General features: G+C 43.6%; 1 protein-coding gene across 2 annotated transcripts in view; it reads left to right on the top strand.

The window, feature by feature from the left end:
- The window catches only part of ddrgk1 (DDRGK domain containing 1), a 97,505-nt gene extending 83,324 nt beyond the window's left edge, over positions 1 to 14,181 (top strand). For both annotated transcript variants that reach the window (XM_078223849.1, XM_078223858.1), the window contains exons 7-9: positions 4,957 to 5,013; positions 11,528 to 11,576; positions 13,950 to 14,181. In XM_078223849.1, the coding sequence (XP_078079975.1) occupies positions 4,957 to 5,013; positions 11,528 to 11,576; positions 13,950 to 14,122 (279 nt within the window). In that variant the 3' untranslated portion in view covers positions 14,123 to 14,181. The remainder of the gene's footprint in view (positions 1 to 4,956; positions 5,014 to 11,527; positions 11,577 to 13,949) is intronic.
- Positions 14,182 to 27,244: the final 13,063 nt, after the last annotated feature.

Here is a 27,244-nt window from a genome sequence, read left to right on the forward strand (position 1 = left end):
AGAGAAAGAAAACAGACAACGAGCAGGAGTTACGGAAGACTTGGCTAAAAAAAAAAATGGATCTTGAGATTTTTAAGGTGGAAGAGATGTAGTGAGATTGATTATATCCTGACTCCTCGTCTGGATAAGCTATATTTACTTCTAATTTGAAAGGTTTTGCTTTTTAAGTTTTATGTTTTTTAGTTGGCTATTTCTAGGTCATTGTACAGGCTTTAATTCCCCTCCCATCATATAACATATTTCAGGCCTCCTATTTGCTTACTACTGTGCTACTATTACTCTGTTTAAGAATATATATTTACATTAATTTTCCTCTGGAAGAAAATCACATTTTCTGCAAGATTGCAAAATCTGCAATTTGGTGTCGTAATTGCCTGATTGAATTATCCACAAACACTTGCATTTGTGTGCATAAATGCACTTAAACATGAAACAAACAGTCGCCTATATATCACTGCAGAAATTGTTGCTTTATAGAAATTGAGTCTTGCTGTTTGGTAAAATGACTTGCTCCTAAATTTCTGCCGTGACTACAAACTGTTTGAAATGACTGGTGAACTAAGTGGGTAAAACTTAGTCATTGTGTCCTGTCCCTGGGTGTTATCTCTGTAACTCTTTGGAGCAAAAGAGTTGCAGTATTCAACTTGAAACTTTAGTCAACTACCCATTGAGCATCTTGTCCAGCCCAGGTTACTCCTTTCAGAGAAATTCCTGTTGAACTTGCCACTTGCCCCTTTCAATCAAAATATTTTGAAACATATTCCTGATTTAAGCTTAATCAGGGACCTGTCTAATTCATTTTCTATCCGAGGTGACATCCTGCTAGGCCTTCGACACTTGAAATCGCAGGACTTTGTATGACCTTCTCCCCAAAGCTAAATTCCCCACCCTTTGTTAATGGCATCGCTGCCCAGTGATGCTGTTGGATATTTGGTAGCAATTTTACTTTGCAAAATCATGCTTGTTTCTAAAAGAAACTTGTCTTCTTAATGTATTTTGGCCGGAACATTACCGCCCCGCCTGTCGCGGGAATCGTAGCGGGTGGGACTCGGACCATGCAAAGGTCCGTTGACCTTGGGCAGGATTTTCCGGCTTTGGGGTGAGCATGGCTGGAAAATCCCACTCTTTTATGTCAGTTGTTAAAAACAAATGTAATTTTCCTGAAGGCGGAAATTAATTAGTATCTGCACCTCCCCCCTCCCCCCCCCTCCCCCGCCAACCCTCAAACCCCCCCCAAACTGCTGCTGAGCCCTTCAACAATATCATATGATTTAAGACACATTTGAAGAGTCCATATATTTATCTGTCAGTGAATTAGTTGAACACCTCCACTTCCTGAGTGATTTATGCAGCTGGTGTGTAGGCAAGAGCGAAACCGCAAGATAAGAATGAAAAATGATGATGTGACTAATTGGGCATAAATATTATTTTAGCTATCCTACTTGGATGTATGGAGGTTGTATATGAATCAGTCTGCTGGCTGTGGTGGATGCTAATGCATCTGGCACTGTAGTACTTTGACATTCTTTAAAATGCCCAAGAGAAATACCTTGTATCCTCATCCATATATTTATTTTGTACTTGTTATGACTCAAACAAAGACTGTGAAACATGTCTGATGATTGGTGAGTTGTAGTAAATGGATAACTCTAGGACTTGACTTTCTAGTTAGGAAGCAGAAACTTGGCATCAAATAGACAGTTGTTTGATTTTAAACTGGATATTCTGGTCTCGTGGTGACCACCACCACGAATTTTGATTTATTGAAAATAGGATAATAAAAGACTGCATTAAAATAAAATAGCCGACAGATCCATTTCAGATTGAATGATGTGTGAGGTGTAACGGTGGCATAATGGTAACGTCACTGGACGAGCAGACACCCAGGCAATCGGGAAACAAAAGTTCAATTCCCATCATGGCAGCTGCTGGAATTTGAATTCATGTAATAATCTGGAATTGAAAAGTTAGTCTTAGTAATGATATAGAAACTGTTGTCAATTGTTGTAAAAACCCATCTGGTTCACTAATGTCCTTCAGGGAAGGAAATCTGCTGACCATAACCTGGTCTGCTCTACATGTGACTCTATACCCACAGCACTGTGGTTGATTTTTAACTGCCCTCTGCAATGCTGTGGGAGTCACTCAGTTCAAGGGAGGCGGCCCACAGTTGGCCAGCGGTAGGATCTTCTGGTCTCGCCGCTGTCAATGGGATTTTCCATTGAAACTACCCCACTCTGCTCGAAAACCCATGGTGGGGGTTCACCATTGGCAGGACCAGAAGATCCCACTGTTGTGAACAGCTGGAAAATTCTGGCCATCTTTTCAGATCAATGACCTTTCATCAGGACTAATGGTTTTTAAGCAGGTAAAGGGGGAAAGAATGGAGAAAGAACCAAAGGAAATATCTATGATCGGGTGGAAGATGGGAGACATTAAATTGCAAAATAGTTTTTGACCTTTTCAGTTTTTTTAATGATCGTCTTCAAGACACTAATACAATGGGTATTTTCTTTTTATTCATGCGTGGGACATGGGTTTCGCTGCCTGGCCAGCATTTATTGCCCATCTCTGGGGCGGCACTTTGGCACAGTGGTTAGCACTGCTGCCTCACTGCACCAGGGATCCGGGTTTGATTCCTGGCTTGGGTGACTGTGTGGAATCTGCACTTTCACCCAGTGTCTGCGTGGGATTTCTCCGGTGCTCCGGTTTCCTCCCACAGTCTGAAAGACGTACTGGTTAGGTGCATTGGCCATGCCAAATTCTCCCTCAGTGTACCCGAACAGGCGCCAGAGTGGGGCGACTAGGGGATTTTCGCTGTAACTTCATTGCAGTGTTAATGTAAGCCTACTTGTGACACTACTAAATAAACTTTATATAAAACTTTATAGTTGCCCTTGAGAAGGTGGCCATGAGATGTCTTTTTGAATCACTGCAGTCCACGTGCTGTGGGTTGACCCCAATGCCATTAGGGAGGGAATTTCAGGATTTTGACCCAGCAACCACGAAGGAACAGCGATATATTTCCTAGTCAAGATGGTGAGTGGCTTGGAGAGGAACTTGCAAGTGGTGGTGTTTCCATGTATCTGCTGCACTTGTCCATCTAGATGGAAGTGGTCGTGGGTAGCAAGATAATTTTGTGTATCTTAAGCAGTCAAAAAGAGACAGATGTATGAATAATGTTAGTATGTAGTGTGAAATAAGTAGGAGTGTAGGCCACTGAGAAGTAAGTAGGAGGGTATCTTCAAATAGATAATTTCAGATAGCATGCAGGTAGGAAGGTGTTCTGTATCAATAGTACAGTACTTGGTAAGAAATGATGGGATTGCAGTTTCTTATGAAAGTGAGGAAAGACCATTGTGGTCTATGACTTAATGTTGGAACCATTAGTCATTTTCTCCAGAGTATTTACAGTACAATGCACTGGTAAAAATCTCATTACTTGCTTATCATGATATATGGAGTTCCTGCCTACTCAACACAATGTTTAAAATCATATTGTATGTTGGCCTTTCTGAAAAATTCACGAGATAATAGTTACAAATAGATGCAAAAGACCAAGAGACTACTGCTGTACTGCAGTACTTTTCATTATATATAAGAATGCATAGGTAGATATTTATTTCACCATATTAAAAAGGAAGTTATACCTTTGGCCAAACCACTGGACTGTTGCATATTAATTATAATCCTTGACCTCAAGTTGGGCCATAGTAAGTTGGACACTGCACTTACCTTTGACATCTCTGTTCAAATCCAACCTAGACTGCTGGAATTAAATTCTCCCGTGATTTTATGTTTATACAATTTTTAAAACGTTGTTTCTTTAGGAAAAAAAACTTGGCACCAATTGGCACTCGGGCAAGAATGACTTTTAAGTTTAGGGTCATATCCTGAATGACCATTGCTTTACGTGTTAGTTTAAGCCTGATGGAAGTCCACTTTAACCTTTTTGGACTACTTAATCATTAATTGTTTGCAAAACTAATGCTTCACAATGTTTTGAAGGCAAGCCTCTCCTCTCTCTCTCTCACTTTCGCCCCTTCCGGCTCCTCTCATTATTCAGGTCATCCGAGGGTGATGTTGTCATGCTTTTGACTCATCTGCACCCTTTTCCCCACATCATCAGAGAAGAACAGAAGATGGATTTTGGCAGCTCCCAGCTATGAGAACTGAATTCCATGGGCTGGTTGCACACTTTATTTCTCAGTCCATAGTAGACAGTTCTCCAGCTTGGCTGCTCTGTCCTTCAGCATTTCTTCGGCCTTGATCTCTAGGTTGAGTAAATCTGCATATCTGAGCATGTCATTCTTTACCTTTCCAATTGCTCTAGTTATCTTTCCCAGCTAGTTTTTACTTGGGTATAATCAGCATTGAAGATCTGTCATATAAACCTGACAGCTGAACCATCCTAAAAGGTGGATACCAGATGCTGCTTGATTAAAAAAAACTGAATAACATTTTTGCCATATAGCTTCCATGGGATTTATTTTGTCTTCACAAGTTAGTCCATGGGCCAAAAGAGGCAGGATGGATAAATAACAAAATTATCAGTGACTGGACACAGATGATTAAGGGGAAAATCATCAGTTTTTATAATTATAAAATATTTTGAGTGTGAATAGGGAAAGATCTCTCCTTGAGAAGAGTGCATGGAGTCAAACATTAAAATTGTTGTTAAAAATGGAGGTTAGGAATTTTTTATATTCTAAATTTAACTTTGCTAATCAGCGACTATTCAACTTTAGCCAGCATGTGACTTTTTCACCAAGTATTTGTCAGTAAATTGCCAGCAGCCGAGAGCTTTGTTCAGTGTTGGTAACTTGGGACTAATGCTTGTAAAGTTACAATTACACTGTAAAATTATTTTTCAATGATATTTCAATTTTTAACCTTTGGAATTCTAATTATTACAGTGCTGTCAGCATGACCACTATCTTGTACATTTTTTTCTAGAGTACAAAGGTTGTTCTTTTGGAAGATCTAGCCTCTCGTTTTGGCTTGAGGACACAGGTAAGCTGGATTAAAAAGAGAGCCCTTTTCTTCCTGAGTGCAGAAACATTGAAACTAGAAGCAGGATAAGGCCACTCAGCACTTCGAACCTTCTCTGCCATTCAGTATGATAACGGCTGATCCTCTATCCCGGTGCCATGTTCCTGCTTTCTTCCCATATCCCTCGATGCCTTTAAAATCTAAACATTTATCTATCTCTTTCCTGAATACATTCAGTGACAGCCTTCTGTGGTAGAGAATTCCACAGGTTCACTACCCTTTGAGTGAAGACATTTCTGCTCTTCTCACTCTTAAATGGTCTACCCCGTATCCTGAGACAGTATCCCCTGGTTCTAGATTTCCATGATGTGGAGATGGCCGGTGCTGGACTCGGGTGGGCACAGTGAGAAGTCTCACAACACCAGATTAAAGTCCAACAGGTTTATTTGGTAGTATAAGCTTTCAGAGTCTCGCTCCTTCTTCAGGGAAAATGTCCCCCCCCCGAATCTAGTCTGTCCAGCTGTTAGAATTTTAAATGCTTCAATAAGATCTCCTCTCATCCTTATGAACTGTCGTGCTGGTAGGCCTATTTGAACCAATCTCTCCTCATAAGACAGTCCCACCAATCCCAGTGTCAGCCTAGTGAACCTACACTACATTCCCTCTGTGGCCGAGGTGTATTTTCTTAGGTAGGGAGACCAAAACTGTACGCAATACGTGGTGTGATCTCACCAAGGCCCTGTATAACTGTAGTAAGACATCCCTACTTCTGAACTCAAATTCTCTTGCAATGAAAGCCAACATACTATTTGCCTCCCCAATTGCTTGCTGCACCCTGCCTCTTCACTTTTGTTGACTGGTGTACAAGGACACTCGGATCCTTTTCTACATCCACACTTCCCAATATACCAGCATTTAAATAATACTCTTCCTTTCTGTTTTTCACAGCAAAGCATGTAACTTCACATTCAAGCACATTGTACTGCATCTGCCGTGTGTTTGCTCACTCACTCAACTTGTTTAATCACCTTTGAAGCCTCCTTGCATCCTCCTCACAACTCAGAATTCCGCCCAGTTTTGTTACCAAGTTTGGAAATGTTACATTTGGTTCCATCATTTTGCATGAACATCTGGGGCCCAAGCATTTTGCCCCGTAACCTCTTGGGAAGGACATTTCTGAGAGATTATTTGTGCTCTCTTTTGTGGAGACGGAACCAAAGTATGTGTTCAGTTCTTCTGCCATTTCTTTGTTCCCTGGCTTCTGACTGTAAGGGACCCACATTTGTCTTTACTAATCTTTTTCTCTTCACATATTCATAGGAGCTTTTACGGTTAGTTTCTTTCTTCCCTGCCAATTTACTTGTGTGCCCTATTTTCCCCCTCCTTGATCAAATGTTTTGTCCTCTGAAAAAGTACTTGGGTTTTATAACAATCAACAGTGGTTTCATGGTCATCATTAGACTATGAATTCCAGATTTTTATTGAATTCACATTCCACCACTAACCTTAGTCCTGGCTGTACAGAGCATTACCCTGTGTCTCTGGAATAATAGTTCAGTTTATGCCACTACCTCCCCCATTACAACTGTGGACATTTGAACTGCAAACACTGTTGTTAATGAAGGCAAACATGGCAAAGCAATGCAATGCAAAGCAACTCCCATGAAGAAGAAATGGATGTATGGTAACTTTAAGAAAGCTGCATCAGTGTTTAATCTAATTCTTTGGTTGCATTTTGCATCAGACAAACTCCATGTCTGATGACTAATTGTAATAATTGGTCCTATTTTTCATAGATTTGCACATCCAGTAAATGCAAATGTCATTTTATTCTATCGTCTCCAGTACATTGCTGTCAGGGACAGATAATGTTTCGATTTTCCATAATTAGCTAGCAGACTTGCCGTTTTTTGATTTCATTATTACAAAAATCGACTTGAGTTCCCCTGAAGGATCAATTGGAATTGCTCAGTGAGGTATATTTTTAATAGAATCATACAGTGCAGAAGAGGCCCTTCGGCTCATCAAGTCTGCACTGGCACACGAGAAACACCTGAACTCCCACCTAATCCCATCTGCCAGCACTTGGCCCATAGCCCTGAATGTTATGATGTGCCAAGTACTCATCCAGGTACTTTTTAAAGGACGTGAGGCAACTCGCCTCCACCACCCTCCCAGGCAGTTCATTCCAGACTGTCACCACCCATTGGGTAAAAAAAAGTTTTTCCTCACATCCCCCCCTGAACCTCCTGCCCCTCACCATTGCCCCCTGTGACTGACCATTCTACTAAGGAGAACAGCTGCTCCTGATCCACTCTGTCCATGTCTCTCGTAATCTTGTACACCTCGATCAGGTCGCCCCTCAGTCTTTTCTGCTCCAACGAAAACAACCCAAGACTAGCCAACCTCTCTTCATCTTAAATGTTCCATCCCAGGGAGCATCCTGGTGAATCTCCTCTGCACCCCCTCCAGTGCAATCACATCCTTCTGATAATGTGGCGACCAGAACTGCACACAGTACTCCAGCTATAGCTTCACCAGAGTTCTATCTACACAGAGAGCAGGAAAATTTTATATTCAATCCCTGATTGGTGTTTAACTCATCGTAAATCATCTCAGCCCCAGAACGTCACTTCAAGTGTTCCTCAGTGCCCCAGGTCCAACCATCTTTAGCTGCTTCATCAACATAAGAACACAAGAAACAGGAGCAAGAGCAGGCCGTTTGGTCCTTTCAGCCTGTTCCAGCATTCAATAAGATCATGAACAAAGAACAGTACAGCACAGGAACAGGCCCTTTGGCCTATCAAGCCTGCGCCGATCGCGTTGTCCTATCTAGACCACCTGATATCCTGTATCCCTCTGTTCCCCATCTGTTCATGTGTCTATCCAGATAAGTCTTAAATGTCGCTAACGTGTCTGCCACAACCACCTCACTTGGCAGTGCATTCCAGGCCCCCACCACCCTCTGTTAAAAAAAAACTTCACTCGCATATCTCTACTGAACCTTTACCTTGAACTTGTGCCCCCTTGTAATTGTCATTTCTGCCCTGGGAAAAAGCTTCCAACTGTTCATCTTATCTATGCCCATCATAATTTTATAAACTTCTATCAGGTCATCCCTCAGTCTCCGTCTTTCCAGGGAGAACAATCCGAGTTTATTCAATCTCTCCTCATAGCTAATACCCTCCATACCAGGCAACATCCTGGTAAACATTTTCTGTACTCCCTCCAAAGCCTCCATGTCGTTCTGGTAGTGTGGTGACCAGAACTGGACACAGTATTCCAAATGTGGCCTAACCAACGTTTTATATAACTAACATAATTTGCCAACTTTTATACTCGATGCTCTGGCTGATGAAAGCAAGCATGCCATATGCTTTCTTCACCATCTTTTCTACCTGTGCTGCCACTTTTAAGGATCTGTGGACCTGTCCTCCCAGATCTCTCTGTGTGTCTATGCTCCTGATGGTTCTGCCACTTATTTTATAGTTTCCACCTGAATTGGATCTACCAAAATGCATCACCTCACATTTGTCTGGATTAAATTCCACCTGCCTATCTATATCCTGCTGTATTCTCTAACAATCTTCATCACTATCCACAAACTTGCTAATCAGACCAGCTATGTTTTCTTCCAAGTCATTTATATATATTACAAACAGCAGAGGTCCCAACACTGATCCCTGCAGAAGGCCACTAGTTACAGACCTCCATTCAAAAAACCACCCTTCCACCACTACCCCCAGTCTTCTATGGCCAAGCCAGTTCTGAATCCATCTAGCTTAGTTCACCCCTGTCCCATGTGATTTAACCATTTGCACCTTTTGCCGTGAGGGATCTTGTCAAATGTTTTACTAAAGTAAAGACAACATCCACAGCCCTTCTCTCGTCAATCATTTTTGTCACCTCCTCAAAACACTCAGTCAAATTAGTGAGACATGTCCTCCCTCGTACAAAACCATGCTGTCCATTGCTAATAAGGCCATTCAGTTCAAATGTGTATAAATCCTATCCCTGTTGAAGAATCTTCAACAATTTCACTATCACTGACGTCAAGCTCACTGGCCTATAATTACTGCGGGTTATCCTTGCTACCCTTCCTAAACAAAGGAACAACATTGGCTATCCTCCAATCCTCTGGGACCTCACCTGTGGCCAACGAGTAATCAAAGATTTCTGTTAGAGGTCCAGCAATTTCCTCTCTTGTCTCCCTCGGTAATCTGGGATAGATGCCATCTGGCCCTGGGGATTTTAATACACCTAACACTTCCTCTCTCGTAATGATGACTTGCTCTAGAGGAGTCATCCTCTACAATCCCCTCCGAGACACCATCAATCAACATGTCCCTCTCCTTTGTGTATACCGATGCAAACTCATTAAGGATCTCGCCCACTCCCTTTGGTTCTACACATAATTTCCCCCCTTTGTCCTTAAATAGACCAACTCTCTCTCTTGCTACCCTCTTGTTCCTAATATATGTATAAAATGCCTTGGGATTCTCCTTAATCCTGCCTGCCAAGGACATTTCGTGACCCTTTTTGCCCTCCTAGCTCCCTGTTTGAGTTCTTTTCTACTTTCCCTGTATTCTTCAAGTGTTTTATCTGTTTTTAGTTGTCTAGACCTCTTGTATGCATCCTTTTTCTTTTTGATTAGACTCGCAATTTCCCTGGTCATCCATGGTTCCTGAATCCTGCCTTTCCTGTCCTTCCTTTTCACAGGCGCACACCTGTCCTGCACTCCGATCAACTGCTCCTTAAAAGACTCCCGCATGCCAGATGTGGATTTACCCTCAAACAGCCTCTCCCAAACAATAGCCTCCAAATCCTGCCTAATCTGGTTGTAATTAGCCTTCCCCCAATTTAGCACCTTAACCCTAGGACAACACTTGTCCTTTTCCAAGAGTATCAAAGCCTTATGGAATCGTGTCACTGTTCGCCACATGTTCACCCACTGCAACTTTGATGACCTGGCCTAGCTCATTCCCTAGTACAGGTCCAGTATAGCCCCCTCTCCAGTCGGACTATCTACATATTGTTTCAAAAAACCTTCTTGGACGCACTTAACAAATTCCTCACCATCTGGAACCCTTGCCCTAAGAGATTTCCAGTCAATATGAGGAAAATTAAAGTCTCCCACTACAACAAAGTGTGGAAAAAAAAAAACTCTTATCTTACAAAATGTAGCTCAGATTCTACTCCTGTGACCCTGGGAATGAACGGGTTAAAGACACGGGTCACCTGATTTATAAAGAACCAATTGCAAGCCTCTCTTTTGAAAGTCTGACGTCAGCAGGAAGTAATCCTGAAGGCTCTCCCGGTACTGCCCAAAATGGGGTGCTGATTCTAGGCTTGGGGGCTGCTCCTCTCAGCTGAGCCTCCTCAAAGACTAGGCCGCGGGTCCGCCTGGAGCTCTATTCATACATTTACTGCCCTCAGTCTCTGCCTCCTGAGTGCCGATACGTGTCTCACGGGCTGGTCCTCTCAGCTAGGCCTCCTTACTTTTACTTTGCTCGTCCTCCTCACAGTGTCTTTTTTTTTGGTTAAAGGAGGGAGGGAGGGAAACACTAATGACTGATATCTTAACTCCACTTTTTCCTAGCTGACCCCCAATAACCTTTGACTCCTTGTTGGTCACGACCTTCCCTCCATCATAAGGTCAGAAGTGGGGAGGTTTACTGATGATTACAGAGTGATCAGTTTCATTTGTAACTCCTCAGATACTGTAGCAGCCCCAAGACCTGGACAACATTCGGGTTTGGGTGATAAGCGGCAAGTAACTTGCACACCACAAAAGTGCCAGGAAATTACCATCTTCAAAAGGGAAAATGTAATGAGTGCCATTCCAATAATGCTCAAAGCTTGACACTGTCCAGGACAAAGCCACCCATTTAATTGGCACCCCATTACCTTAAACATTAATTCCCTCCACCACTGATGCATGGTGACAGCAGTGTGTACCATACAGTTCACCAAGGCTACTTTGACAGCACTTTCCAAACCGGTGACCTCTCCCACTTAAATGAATGAGGGCAGCACAATTTACGGGAGCACCACGACAAGCAACTTCCCCTTCAAGTCACACAACATCCTAATTTGGAACTATATCACTGTTTCTACACTGTTGCTGAGTCAAAATCCTGAAATTCCTCTCCTCACAGCACTGTGGGTGCACCTGCACCTGGTTCAAAAAGGCAGCTCACCATCACCTTCTTGAGGGCAATTAAGGATGAGCAAGAAATGCTGCCCTTGCCAGCGATGCCCACATTCCATGAAAGAATTTTTAAAAAGACTGATTGCAGCTGGCAGCAATGGAGCAGTGGGAAATGATTGGAATTGGGCTGAGTGGGAAAGGATCAGCTAGAATTCCTGTTTCTGATCACTACCTCGTGACCCCCGCTGGAAATTCACTTTTGTGCAGATGATTTGACTCAACTGAAACAATTTGAATAGTTTAGCATGTCTTAATTGTCAGTAGAATGTGATTCAATATTTTGACTCATTGCCTTCTAATTAATAATTTTTAATTTGTTTTAAGGATGCTATTAACAGACTCCAAGATTTGATTGCTGAAGGAACTCTGACAGGTAAGCCATTGGTACATAGGAACAGGAGAAGGCCGTTCAGCCCCTCGAGCCACTGCCATTCAATGAGGTCATGGCTGATCTGTAGCCTAACTCCATATACCTGCCTTTGACCCATATCCCTTAATACCTTTGCTTAACAAAAATGTATCCATCTCATTTAAAACTAGCATCAACTGCCATTTGTGGAAGAGAATTCCAAATATCTACTACCCTTTGTGTGCGGTCGTGCTTCCTAACATCTCCCCTGAATGGTCTGGCCCTAATTTTAGGCTATGTCCATTAGTTCTAGAATCTCCAACCATAGAACTACAGAAAAATCACAGCACAGAAGAAGGCCATTTGGCCCATCTTGTCCATGCCAGCAGAAATAGTAGAGATAGTTTATCTTTATCTACCCTGTCTTTTCCTGATATTAGCTTGAAGACTTTGATCAGATCGCCCCTTAACCTTCCAAATTCTAGAGAGGACAGGCCTAATTTGCATAATCTCTCCTCATAACTTAACCCCTGAAGTCCAGGCATCATTCTTGTAAACCTACGTTGTACTCTCTCCAAGGCCAATATATCTTTCCTAAGCGCGGTGCCCAGATCTTCTCTCAGTACTCTAAGTGGGGTCCTTGTGCTCCAGTCCTCTAGATGTAAAGGTCAGCATTCCATTAGCCATCCTGATTATTTTCTTCACCTGTTCGTGGCATTTTAAAGATCTTTGCACCTGAACCCACAAATCTCTTTGAACATCCACTGTGTTGAACTTCATACCATTCAGAAAGTACCCTAATCTATCCTTTTTCAGTTCAAAATGGATAATTTCACACTTGCTTACATCAAAATCCATCTTGCCACAGTTTTGCCCATTCACATAGTCTGTCAATATCTCTTTGTAATTTTGTGCTATCACAATGACGCTCAACTTTGTGTCATCAGCAAATTTGGATATATGACTTTCTATGCCATTATCCAAGTAGTTAATAAATAATGTGAATAATTGAGGCCCTAACAAAGATCCTTGAGGGGCATCACTAGTCGCATCCTGTCAACTTGAGTACCTACCCATTACCCCTGCTTTCTGTCGCCTGCCACTCAAACCAATTTCCCAGCCATGTCGGTAATTTATCCTCAATTCTATGGGCTTCTATCTTAGTTAACAGTCTCTTATATCGGGTTTATCAAATGATTTGATTTGATTTATTGTTACATGTATTGGTATACAGTGAAAAGTATTGTTTCTTGTGCGCTTTATAGACGAAGCATACCGTACAGAAGGAAAGGGGAGAGTGCAGAAAAAATGCCTTCTGAAAGTCCATATAAACAACATCCATAGACATTCCCTTGTCCACTACCTTAGTTACCTCTTCAAAAATATTCAGTGAGGTTTGTTAGGCATGACCTGCCGTTCTAAAATAAAGTTTATTTATTAGTCACAAGTAGGCTTACATTAACACTGCAATGAAGTTACTGTGAAAATCCCCTGGTCGCCACACTCCGGCGCCTGTTTGGGTACACTGAGGGAGAATTTAACATAGCCAAGACACCTAACCAGCACTTCTTTTGGACTGTGGGAGCAAACCAGAGCACCCAGAGGAAACCCACGCAGACACTGGGAGAGTGTGCAAATGGACAGTGACCTAAGCTGGGAATCAAACCCAGGTCTCTGGTGCTGTGAGGCAGCAGTGCTAATCACTGCTATGCTAACCACTGTGCCACCGTGCCGCCCCTGTCATGAATCCACGTTGGCTCTCTGATTAACTGAAAGTTTTCGAGGTGTTCAGTTACCCTATCCTTGATTATAGACTCCAATAATTCCCACACCACAGATGTTCGGCTAACTGCCCTTTAATTCCCTGATTTTCCTCTTTCACCCTTCTAAATAGCAGAGTGATGTGAGCAATTTTCCAATCCAGAGGGACAACTCCTGAATCTAGGGAACTCGGAAAGATGATAGTTAGGGCATCAACAATGTGATCCCCTACTTCCTGTAACACCTTCAGTTGGAAACCATCGGGTCCTGGGGATTTGCCACTCTTTAGTTCCATCAATCTCCTTATTATCAATGTTTTACTTGCATTGATTTTATTTAGACCGTGTTCCCAGTCCAGTATTAATTTCCTCGGAACTTCTGGCAAGCTATCCTCCTCTCCTCCTGTAACTACTGAGGCAATTAAAAAAAGACTTTGAGGTTCCTTAAAGTGGGGCCTGTTTTAATGAACTGGTGGAATTATCAGCAAGAAAATTGTTTTCAAAAAAGCAATGTATTCTGGTGTTGATTTGTATTCTCTAAGTAAATAACTGGCAGTATAGAGCATTAAAAACGCATTTATTTTGTTCTGATAGAATCCGCAGTGTTCACAATTGATGAAAGTTAGTTTTCTTCCAGGTGTCATAGATGATCGTGGAAAATTCATCTACATCACTGAAGGAGAACTTGCAGCAGTGGCTCAGTTTATCAGACAGCAGGGGCGCATTTCAATAGTTGAACTGGCACAAGCCAGCAACACGCTAATCAATCTTAATCCGGAATCGAGGCCTACTCCAGAAACTATGGCCTAATATTCACTCACATATTTAAACACAAATAAAGCTGCAAACTATATTGTTTTGATTTCTCAGTTACACCTGAATTCTTTTTGAAAATACTTTTACTTGCCACGTTCCATTATGATGATCCAGACACCGCCATTATCTGAACCTGTCTTGTTGAACTTATGAACTCAGCAACTTGTGCAGTTGCAGTGGGAACCACTCTAGGCCCAGCTGCCACAAAAATCTTTGGTTTTCACGCGAAACGCATCTTTGATGGAATGACATCTAACCACTTTTCCTTTGCGTAACTCCAAAACGTAGATGATACCTTGTCGGTATTTGAATCCACATTCGCATGTAAGAATTTCCTTGTACACCTTAATGGGCTCCATCCTCTGCTCAAATTCACCTTTGAGATGGAGTAGTTAAACTATCTCTCTTGATGTGCTGGATGAGAAATTTGCCATTGAATTCTCTACTACTGTCTACTGTAAGCCTCCATTTTCTTGTCCATATACCCATTGGGATTCTTACAGCTCTGCGTGCCATAAGATTGGCCGTATAGGAAACCTTGTAAATCTGGCCCAAGCTAATTTTGCTCACAGTGCAAGCTTGGTGCTGCACTTGGGTGCAACAAAGCCATCCTGTGGGATAATACCTACCCTGATCAGGCTATCGCTCACCATATATCATCTCACAAACTCATGAATGGGCCAATAATTGCCACTTCCGGCCCTGAAAAGTGCCCAGCCTAACTCTGATTGTGCTGGAAGGTTAAGGTGTCTCAAAGGTTTAAGCAGCAGGGGAAGCTGTCTGTCTCACACTGCCACTATGCAGCAGCAACATGAGTGGTATTCTTCACTGATAGGATGTTGACGTAAAGTCAAAAAGACATTCTGCCTATCACAATGAATAATGCGGTATAAGAATGTTAGTGTCTGTGTGATGCCAGGTATGTAGGCCGTACCTTCCAATTACTGCAGGATCATATCAAACAGCACGTCCCTTTTCTCAACCAATCCATTCTCGTAAAACTCATAACATACTTAGAATCATAGAATCCCTACAGTGTAGAAGGATGCCGTTCGGCCCATCGAGCCTGCACCGACAACAATCCCACCTAGGCCCCACCCCTGCAACCCCACACATTTACCCTACTAATCCCCCCTGACATCCCCCGAACAATAAAGAGCAATTTAGCATGGCCAATCAACCTAACCCGCTCATTTTTGGACTGTGGGAGGAAACCGGAGCACCCGGAGAAAACCCACGCAGACATGGGAAGAATGTGCAAACTCCACACAGACAGTCACCGAAGCCAGAATTGAAATCATTTCTATGATTTCTATATAGAGAGTTCTGTTAAATTGCAATTTGCATTCTGTACAACATTGCCACATTACTGAGGCAGGTTTTTGGAATTTTCCCCTGTACCAAATATCAGCTCATATGAAAATATACTTTTTTATGGCGCTCTCATCTCCTGCTTTTGACTCCTGATTTAGAATAGTTTTCAAAAAGATTTTGAAATATTGGTTGTAGATATTTGCAAAATAAAAATTGTTTAATTACTATTTTTCTTACTGGCTTTTAAATATGATATTTTAAATTAAATTAAGAATATTTAATTGAAATTTCAGCCATTATAGAGGAAGTCTTAAAATGCTGATTGTACATTTTCTCTCTGAAATGATTCTCAAATTAAATTTATTGATCTTAAAAGTTAAAGGGGAAAACGCACACTATTTGTTTGTAATGGATACTAATGCATTTCAGAAGATTTGAGAGCAAATCTATTTTTATTTGCTATCTGAAAAGCTTCCTATTTGATATGAAAAGAGAAAATGCAAATCCATAATAGGCCTGTCAACATCTGCAAGAAAAAATGAATAAAGCATTTGGATGAGACACGATTTCAATCCGAGGTGCAACCTAATCGAATAAATGGACTTAAATTTGTAGTACAGTAAAATCTGAGTCAAATCCAAGGGGACTGGAAATTCAGAATAAACAACATCGTGGAAGATGTGGAGGCGCAATGTGCTATGTGAATGTATGTCTCCGTAACCTGGTGGCACAGTGGTTAGCACTGCTGCCCCACAGCACCAGGGACCCGGGTTCGATTCCTGGCTTGGGTCACTGTCTGTGCGGAGTCTGCACATTCTCCCCGTGTCTGCGTGGGTTTCCTCCGGATGCTCTGGTTTCCTCCCACAGTCCAAAAGACGTGCAGGTTAGGTGCAATGGCCATGCTAAATTCTCCCTCAGTGTACCCGAACAGGCGCCGGAGTGTGGTGACTAGGGGATTTTCACTGTAACTAAATTGCAGTGTTAATGTAAGCCTACTTGTGACACTAATAAATAAACTTAAATGTTACACATTGAGCCCTTGGTACAGGCATTAAATACCACCCTAGTTTGGGGGGGGGGGGGTGGGTGGCGGGTGGTTGTGTTGTGGGAAAAGAGTTTTTAAAATAATCTTTATTGCACTTTCATTGAACAAATGAAACTGTCATGCTACTACTTTTCTGGGAGCTTTTGCTTTGCATCACAGCTTATGAGCTCAGCAAATTTCTAACCATCCTGCTCTGATCGGCATGTTCACATGTACCCTGGTGAAAGAGGCTGGCTTGTTTGTGCTGTAGGAACACCCGTTATCCATGGAATCCTACAGTGCAGAAGGAGGCTATTCGGCCCATCAAGTCTGCATCGACCACAATCCCACCCAGGCCCTATCCCCATAACCCATTTACCCTAACTAGTCCCCTGACACTAAGGGGCAATTTAGCTTGGCCAATCCATCTAACCCGCATATCCTTTGGACTGTGGAACAAAACTGGAGCACCCGGGGGAAACCCACGCAGACACGGGAAGAACATGCAAGCTCTGTGCAGACAGTGACCAGAGCCGGGAATCGAACCCAGGTGCATGGTGCTGTGAGGCAGCAGTGCTAACCATTGTGCCACCGTGCTGCCCAAAATCCATGTTTTGTAAAGGATTTCAGCATTATTTTTGCTGGCGCTGAACCGAGGTTCAGCTAAACTGGATCAACCAGTGCGTAATTTCAGCTAATCACGGGCACTGTTCCATAGCTTTTGTCATTCTGGGGATGGTTGATAGGTTTAATACAAGTGGAATTTCACATCATTGAATTTTGACTCATTGGAATTTCGCTATCATCAAATTATTTTGAGGTGAGCTGTATTTACATTTGTGCAATGCAACTTTTTTGTGCCTCCTTAAAATGATATCTAAACACAGCCTAGAATGTTGTTAATGCCACTCTGTTTTACAGTCCGAAGTGTGCCCACCATATTTGTAAATTATTTATGTGTAGGTGCCCATTGACTGTGTCTAGAATTGGTATTGGGCTGCTTCTTTGCAGATGATATGATGTGGAGTTGCTGGCGTTGGACTGGGCTTGGGCACAGTAAGTAGTCTCACAGCACCGGGTTAAAGTACAACAGGTTTATTTGGTAGCATGAGCTTTCAGAGCGCTGCTCCTTCATCAGGTGAGTGCCCAAACCAAGGTATAGATTCAGCACTCACCTGATGAAGGAGCAGCACTCCAAAAGCTTGTGCTACCAAATAAACCTGTTGGACTTTAACCTGGTGTTGTGAGACTACTTACTTTGCAGATGATAAGGTTGAAATGTCTGAATGCAGCTGACGTAGAAATGACAAATTGACCCCAATCCAACCCCCTAATTTCGCTGTTATGGGCTGGGGGTGCATGGGTGGCCTGCTCTCGTGGGACAGTTTAGTAATTATGATAATGAGACTGCATGCCTCAGATTTTAGCAACAACATGGATTTAACGGTGTGAGCCTGGTTTCCCACAGTTTAGAATATGGCAGCAGATGGGGAGAAACTGTTCCCACTCGTGAAAGAATTGAAAAGATTTAAAGTAATTGACAAAAGAAGCAAAAGCCACATGAAGAAAAATGTTTTCAGTTAAAGATAATTTATTACTGTCACCAGTAGGCTTACATTGACACTGCAATGAACTTACTGTGAAAATCCACCAGTCGACACACTCCAGTGTCTGTTCGGGTACACTGAGGGAGAATTTAGCATGGCGAATGAACCTAACCAGCACGTCTTTCGGACTGGGAGGAAACCGGAGCACCTGGAGGAAATACATGCAGACACGGGGAGTACGTGCAGACTCCACACAGACAGTGAGCCAAGCCAGGAATCAAACCCGGGTCCCTGGTGCTGAGGCAGGAGTGCCAACCACTGTGCCACAGTGCTAGCACTGCTTATGAGCTGTTATGGCCACGGGGGATAATCAATACATCTCCCTGTGGGCCTCGTGGAATATGTGCTCCCCTATTAGATGATTGGAGGCTTGCCCAATAAGGATGGGGGGATGGTGAGGGGAGGTTTAAAACCAGCTGGCTCCACTCAGGCTGGCAGTCGAAAGGCTCAGGGTTTACCTCCACTCTGGCTGCTGAACGATTTTCGGAACACACTGAATAAAGGGTGACTGGTGACTGGCCTCGATAAAATTATTACATTGGCAACGAGGAGTGGAGACATAGAGGTTTACAGCATGGAAACAGGCCCTTCAGCCCAACTTGTCCATACTGCCCAGTTTTTACCACGAAGCTAGTCCCAATTGGCCCATACCGCTTTATACCCATCTTACCCATGTAACCGTCTAAATGCTTTTTAAAAGACAAAATTGTACCCGCCCCTACTACTACCTCTGGCAGCTCATTCCAGATGCTCACCCCACTGTGTGAATAACTTGCCCCGCTGGACCCTTTTGTATCTCTCCGCTCTCACCTCAAACCTATGCCCTCTCATTTTAGACTCCCCTACCTTTGGGAAAAGATGTTGACTATCTACCTTATCTCTGCCCCTCATTATTTTATAGACCTGCATAAGATCACTCGTAAGCCTCCTACGCTCCAGGGAAAAAAGTCCCAGTCTATCCAGCCTCTCCTTACAACTCGCACCAAGTGCCGGTAGCATCCTAGTAAATCTTTTCTGCACTCTTTCTAGTTTAATAATATCCTTTCTATAATAGGGTGACCAGAACTGTACACAGTATTCCAAGTGTGGCCTTACCAATGTCTTGTACAACTTCAACAAGATGTCCCAACTCCTGTATTCGATGTTCTGACCAATGAAACCAAGCATGCCGAATGCCTTCTTCACCACCCTGTCCACCTGTGACTCCACTTTCAAGGAGCTATGAACCTGTACCCCTAGATCTCTTTGGTCTATAACTCTCCCCAACGCCCTACCATTGACTGAGTAAGTCCTGCCCTGGTTCGATTTACCAAAATGCATTGCCTCACATTTATCTAAATTAAACTTGGCAGGTCTGGCAGCTCAACATCCCGGGATGTAGAATCTTTAGGCAAGAGAGAGGAGGGGGTAAAAAAGCAGGAGGCATTGCATTATTAGTGAAGGAGGCAGTTACTGCAGTAAGGAGAGATGATATCTTGGAGGGGGTATCAAATGAAACTTTGTGGGTAGAACTTAGGAATAAAAAAGAGACAACTACATTGCTAGGTGTTTATTATAGACCCCCAGATAGCAGAAAATTGAAGAGCAAATATGATTTGATTTGATTTATTATTGTCACATGTAATAACATACAGTGAAAAGTATTTCTTGCGCGCTATACAGACAAAACATACCGTTCATAGAGAAGGAAATGAGAATGCAGAATGTAGTGTTATAGTCATAGCTAGGGGGTAGAGAAAGATCAACTTAATACAAGGTAAGTCCATTCAAAAGTGTGACATAAGCAGGGAAGAAGCTGTTCTTGAGTCGGTTGGTACATGACCTCAGACTATCTTTTTCCCCAAGGAAGAAGGTGGAAAAGAGAATGTCCAGGGTGCGTGGGGTGCTGTGCCGAAGCAGTGGGAAGTGTAGACAGAGTCAATGGATGGGAGGCTGGTTTGCGTGATGGATTGGGCTACATTCACGACCTTTTGTAGATTCTTGCGGTCTTGGGCAGAGCAGGAGCCATACCAAGCTGTGATACAACCAGAAAGAATGCTTTCTATGGTGCATCTGTAAAAGTTGGTGACAGTTGTAGCTGACATGACAATTTTCCTTAGTCTTCTGAGAAAGTAGAGGCATTGGTGGGCTTTCTTAATTATAGTGTCAGCATGGGGGGATCAGGACAGGTTGTTGGTGATCTGAACACCTAAAATCTAGAAGCTCTCGATCCTTTCTACTTCGTCCCCATTGATGTAGACATCCTTTATGCTTCCTGAAGTCGATGACAATCTCCTTTGTTTTGTTGACATTGAGGGAGAGATTTTTGTTGCCGCACCAGTTCACCAGATTCTCTATTTCATTTCTGTACTCTGTCTCGTCATTATTTGACATCCGACCCACGACGGTGATGTCGTCAGTAAACTTGAAAATTGAATTGGAGGGGAATTTGGCCACACAGTCATAGGTGTATAAGGAATATAGTAGGGGGCTGAGAACACAGCCTTGTGGGGCAACGGTGTTGAGGATGATCATGGAGGAGTGTTGTTGTCTATCCTTACTGATTGTGGTCTGTGAGTTAGGAAGTTCAGGATCCAGTCACAGAGGGAGGTGCCGAGGCCCAGGCCATGGAGTTTGGAAATGAGTTTCGTTGAAGGCTGAGCTGTAGTCAATAAATAGGAGTCTGACATAGGTGTCTTTGTTATCTAGGTGTTCCAGGGTTGAGTGCAGGGCCAGTGAAATGGCGTCTGCTGTGGACCTGTTGCGGCGGTAGGCAAACTAGTGGACCCAGGTAGTCCGGGAGACTGGAATTAATTCGTGCCATGACTAACCTTTCGAAGCACTTCATAATGATGGATGTCAGAGCCACCGGCCGATAGTCATTAAGGCACACTGCTTGGTTTTTCTTAGGTACCGGGATGATAGCCGTCTTCTGGAAGCAGATAGGGACCTCAGATTGTTGGAAAGAGAGGTTGAAGATGTCTGTGAATACCTCCGCCAGCTGATCCACGCAGGATCTGAGTGCATGTCCGGGTACCCCATCAGGGCCAGTTGCTTTCCGTGGGTTGACCTTCAGGAATGCTGCTCTGACATCTGCAATGGTGACCCCAGGTACAGGTTCATCCAGGGCTTCCAGGGTGGAGGGCATGCTCTCGCTGACCTCTTGCTCAAAACGGGCGTAGAATGCATTGAGCTCATCAGGGAGGGGTGCATTGGAGCCGGTGATTTTACATGCCTTCATCTTGTAGCCTGTTATATCTTGCAGACCTTGCCATAGTCGGCGGGAGTCGGTGTGGCTAGCCTGGAACTCTAGCTTGGTCCGATATTGTCTTTTGGCATCTTTAATGGATCTCCTTGGATCGTATCTGGCTTTCTTGTATAGGTCAGTGTCGCCTGACTTGAACGCTTCAGACCTGGACTTCAGCAAGCAGTGGATATCCCTGTTCTTCCTTGTTTTCCGATTGGGGAACATATGGATTTGCTATGTGCACAATTCGCAGAGGGGTGTAAAAATAATAAGAGGGTAATTATATTAGGTGATTTCAACTTTCCCAACATTAATTGGGATAGCCATCATGTTAAGGGCTTAGATGGAGTAGAGTTCTTAAAATGTATACTGGAAAACATTTTGGGTCAATATGTAGAGGATCCAACAAGGGATGGCGCAATGCTGGACTTAATTCTGGGGAATGAAGCCGGACAGTTGGTTGATGTGTTGGTGGAGGAGCATTTTGGTGATAGCGACCACAACATGGTTCAATTCAAATTTATTATGGACACAGAAATAGACAAGTTGCAGAAAAAGATTTTGGACTGAGGGAGAGTAGATTTTAATAAAATAAGGAAGGATCTGGCCAAGGTAGACTGGAACGAGTTACTTGTGGGGAAATCTACAGAAGAGCAGTGTGGGTCGTTCAGAGAAGAAATGGGGAGTGTATGGGCCCAATATGTTCCCTCTCGGGTAATAGGAAGGTGTAATAAACACAAAGAACCATGGATAACCAGAGACATTCAGGATCCAATGAGAAGGAAAAGAGAGGCTTTTAACAAGTATGAGGGGAGTAAGTCTGCGGAGGCATTAGTGGAGTACAGAAAGTGCAGGATGGAGCTTAAGAAATCAATTCGGAGAGCAAAAAGGGGATATAAGAAAGCTCTGGCTGATAAAAGTAGGGAAAATCCTAAGATATTCTATAATTTTATCAATGGGAAGAGGATAACCAGGGGAAGAGTAGGACCCATTAAGGACCATGGGGGAAATCTGTGGGTGGAGGCAGAGGACTTTGGCAGGGTGTTAAACGAATATTTCACACCTATCTTCACCCATGAGAATGAGGAGGGAGTTATGGATCTCGGTCAGAGAGATTGTGAGGTCCTAGAGCAAATTGCTATAGGGAGTGACAAGGTATTGGAGATACTGGCAGGCTTAAAAGTGGACAAATCTCCATGTCCGGATGAATTGTGTCCCAGGCTATTGTGGGAGGCAAGGGAGGAAATTGCAGGGGCTCTGACCCAAATTTTTAATTCCTCTCTGGCCGCCGGGGAGGTTCCAGAGGACTGGAGAACAGCTAATGTGGTTCCATGATTTCTGAAAGGTAGAGACAAGCCAGGGAAGTACAGACCAGTGAGTCTCATGTCTGTAATGTTAGGAAACTTCTGGAAAAGATTCTGAAGGAGAGAATCTACCTCCATTTGGAGAGGCAACGTTTGATCAGGGATAGTCAGCATGGTTTTGTCAGCGGGGGGGTCATGCCTAACAAATTTGAATGAATTTTTTGAGCATATAACCAAGTGTGTAGATGATGGTAGTGCGGTTGATGTAGTTTACATGGATTTCAGCAAAGCCTATGACAAAGTCCCACATGGAAGACTTATTAAGAAGGCAAATGCACATGGGATACAGGGTGATCTGATAAGATGGATTCATAATTGGCTTAGCGGTAGGAGACAGAGGGTAGTGACAGACGACTGCTTTAGTGACTGGAGGCCAGTGACCAGTGGCATACCACAGGGATACGTGCTGGGCCCCCTATTGTTCGTCATTTATATAAATGACATGGATGACTGTGGGGTGTAGGATCAGTAAGTTTTCCGATGACACAAAGATTGGCCGGGTGGTTAACAGTGGGTTGAGTGTCTTGGGTTACAGGAAGATATAGACGAGATGGTCAAATGGGCGGATAAGTGGCAGATGGAATTTAACCCAGAAAAGTGTGAGGTGATGCACTTTGGAAGGAGTAATTTGACAAGGAATTATACTATGAAAGGTCTGACATTGGGAAGTTCCGAAGAACAAAAGGACCTTGGCGTGCTTGTTCATAGATCTCTGAAGGCAGAAAGGCAGGTTAATAGGGTGGTGAAAAAGGCATATGGTACACTCAATTGGGATATGGATTACAAAAGCAGCAAGGTCATGATGGAGTTGTATAGAACTTTGGTGAGGCAACAGCTGGAGCACTGTGTGCAGTTCTGGTCACCACATTATCGGAAGGATGTGACTGCACTAGAGGGGGTGCAGAGGAGATTCACCAGGATGTTGCCTGGGATGGAACATTTAAGTTATAAAGAGAGGTTGGATAGGCTTGGGTTGTTTTTCTCTGAGGCAGAGAAGACTGAGGGGCGACCTGATTGAGGTATTCAAGATTATGGGGGGCATGGATAGGGAGAAGCTGTGAATTTGGGCTGTCTCTGGATGACATGTTGTGAGATAGACTGGTCTGTGGAATCGACAATGTGATAGTATAAAACAAATTATTGGCAGAACCCAGTTGGATCTAAAGAAAGCCATTGAGATAGTTTTATCATTGGAAAATACAGAGGAAGGAGCTAAGGAACCACAGGGGATGTCAGACAGCAGTATCCTCCAATTGGGGTGGGGTGGGGCCTCACGCAATGTCCATCCCTCAACTGAGAGCGATAGTATCAGTAAAATGACCCAGCATCCCTCACAGAATTGAGCCCAAATCACATCACCAGGCAGTCAAGGAAGGTCTGACTCCTAGGGAGCATATTCCGGAAGGTTGTAGATGCCAGATGCCAGACTTGCAAGTTTTTTTTTATTCCTTCGTGAGACACAGGTGTCGTTGGCTGGCCAGCATTTATTGCCCATCCCTAGATGCCCGAGGGCAGTTGAGAGTCAACCACATTGCAGTGGCTCTGGAGTCACATGTAGGCCAGACCAGGTAAGAACGGCAGATTTCCTTCGCTAAAGGGCACTCATGAACCAGATGGATTTTTCTGACAATCAACAAATGGTTTCATGGTCATTACTAGATTCTTAATTTCAGATACTTTTATTGAATTCGAATTCCACCATCTGCCGTGGCGGGATTCGAACCCGGGTGTTCAGAACATTAGCTGAGTTTCTCAATTAATAATCGAGCAATAATACCACGAGGCCATCATCTTCCTACAACTTCCTAGTGCTGCCAAAAGGCCAGACCTAAGGCTAAAATACAGGGTCAGTCGATCCAGCTCTCAAAACGTGTGCTAGTTTAAAAAAAGACCAAGGTCAGTACCAGACCCACCGGTTAGCCCACAACCAGGAACATGGACAATTAAATCGCATCTCCACAACAAAGATTGCCCCCATAATAGTGGAGCTGTTAGTAAATGGCCACCCTTTAAAAATGGAAGTGAATATGAGGGCTTTGACCTCCATTATTGGGGATCAGACTTACAATCACCTCTGGGCCAGTATTCGGCTCCTGATCTTAGAAAACACAAAGACCAAGCTGGCCACCTACATGGGGGAAATACCCACAATCAGGAAGGATAAGCAACAACACCTCTTCCACGATCATCCTCAACACCGGTGCCCCACAAGGCTCTGTTCTCAGCTCCGTACTATGCTCCTTATAGACCTATGACTATGTGGCCAGATTCCCTTCCAATTTGATTTTCAGGTTTGCTGATGCCACCACCATAGTGGGTCGGACCTCAAACAATGACGAGGCAGAGTACAGGAATGAGGCAGAGAATCTGGTGAACTGGTGAGATGACAATCTCTCCCTCAATGTCAACAAAATGAAGGAGATAGTCATTGACTACAGGAAGTGCAGTGGAGGACATGTCCCTGTCTACATCAATGGGGACGAAGTGGAAATGGTCGAGAGCTTCAAGTTTCTAGGTGTCCAGATCACCAACAACCAAGACAGGTCCCTCCATGCTGGTGCTATAGTTAAGAAAGCGCACCAATGCCTCTACTTTCTCAGGAGGCTAAGGAAATTTGGCATGTCAGCTACGACTCTCACCAACTTTTACAGATGCACCATAGAAAGCCTTCTTTCTGGTTGTATCACAGCTTGGTATGGCTTCTGCTCTGCCCAAGACTGCAAAAGACTACAAAGGGTCGTGAACAAAGTCCAGTCCATCACACAAACCAGCCTCCCATCCGTTGATTCTGTACACTGACCTGAAAAAGCAGCCAGCATAATCAAGGACCCCACACACACCGGACGCACTCTCTTCCACCTTCTTCTGTCAGGAAAAAGATGCAAAAGTCTGAGGTCACCTACCAACCGACTCAAGAACAGATTCTTCTCTGCTGCCATCAGATGTTTGAATGGACCTCGCTCGCACTAAGTTGATCTTTCTCTACACCCTAGCTATGACCGTAACACTACATTCTGCACCCTCTCCTTTCCTTCTGTATGAATGGTATGCTTTGTCTGTATGTGCGCAAGAAACAACATATTTCACTGTATGTTAATACGTGACAATAATCAATCAAATCAAATTATTGCAGATAAAGAGCACCATGGCAACCTGAATAATTTACAGGCAGCAGTCAGCTTGAGTTCCACTTATTGTAGGGGGACAAGGATCCAGCCTTATGGGGAGAGATTGATTCCAACACATGAGACTGAACTGGTTGGAGATCTTCAGTCTGGGTGCAGGGGAATCGTACAAAGTCATCAAGAAGGACTTGGAAAAATAAGGGGAGCCAAGGCTAAGCTCTATGTTGACCCCGATTCTACACCTAAGCATTTTAGAGTGGGACTTGTTTCAAACTCCCTATTGGTAAAGGTAGAATCAGAACTGGAACACTTGGAAAAGCTGGGCATAATAACATCTGAACAGATCACAGAGTGGGCCGTCCCTATTGTTCCTGTCTTTAAGCCATATAACTCGGTCTGACTTTGTGGAGACTATAAGCATACAGTCATTAGGGTTTATAAGCTTGGTCAATACACCATACTCCAGACTGGAGACCTGTACGCTAGGTTAACTGTGGGCCAAGCATTATCAAATTTGAACATGAGCCATGTGTATCTCCAACTTGAATTGGATGAGCCTTCCCGAAGGTACGTAACAATACACACAAAGGATCCACGAGTGCACTCACCTGCCCTTTGGGGTCTTGTCCGCATGTGCCATTTTTCAATGGGTCATGGAGAACATACGTCAAGGGCTACCTCAGGTAGCGGTGTCCATGGATGATGTCTTGGTCACAGGAACTTTGAAACACGAACAGTTAGTGAACCTGGAAGAGGTCTTATGGGTGATTTTCAGAGGTGGAGGTACACCAGGAAAGGAGCAAATGTGACTTCCAAGCAAGTGCCATGACCTATTTGGGCTATTGGGTGGATGGCAAGGGCCTTCATGTGGTGAAGGATAAGGTGACGGCCATTAACGCGCCAACTCCAAGGAACACCACAGAATTGAAATCCTTCCTGGGGTTAGAGAATCATTGTGGGAAGTTTATTCCAACTGTAGCTTCTTTGCTGGCCCCTTGCATGTCCAGCTATGGAAACATCAAAGGCAGCCTTGGGGGTTGCTGCAGCTGGAGGCTTTCCACAGCATTAAACAGCAACTTTTGTCCTCTAATTTATTGGCTCATTTTAACCCCAAAAAGGATCTTAGCTTGCCATGCGATGCCTCACTTAAGGATTGGGGCGGTGCTGGCACATCTCCGGAGAGATGAAACAGCGAAGCTTACTGCCAGGGCATCTAGGACGCTGAGCAGAGGTATTCCCAGATTGAGAAAGAGGGGTTGGCAGTTGTCTCTGGTGTTAAATTCCATCAATATGTCTACCGTAGATGCTTCGTTATAGTAACTGATCATAAACCATTGCTGAGATTTTTTAAAGAAGACAAGGCAATACCTCCCATTGCGTCGGCCTGGATACATGGCTGGGTCTTGTTACTAGTGGCTGATAAATACATCCTAGAGCACCGCCCCGGGACTGGATA

The sequence above is a fragment of the Mustelus asterias genome, chromosome 1 (assembly GCF_964213995.1).
Source record: "Mustelus asterias chromosome 1, sMusAst1.hap1.1, whole genome shotgun sequence".
Taxonomy (NCBI): domain Eukaryota; kingdom Metazoa; phylum Chordata; class Chondrichthyes; order Carcharhiniformes; family Triakidae; genus Mustelus; species Mustelus asterias.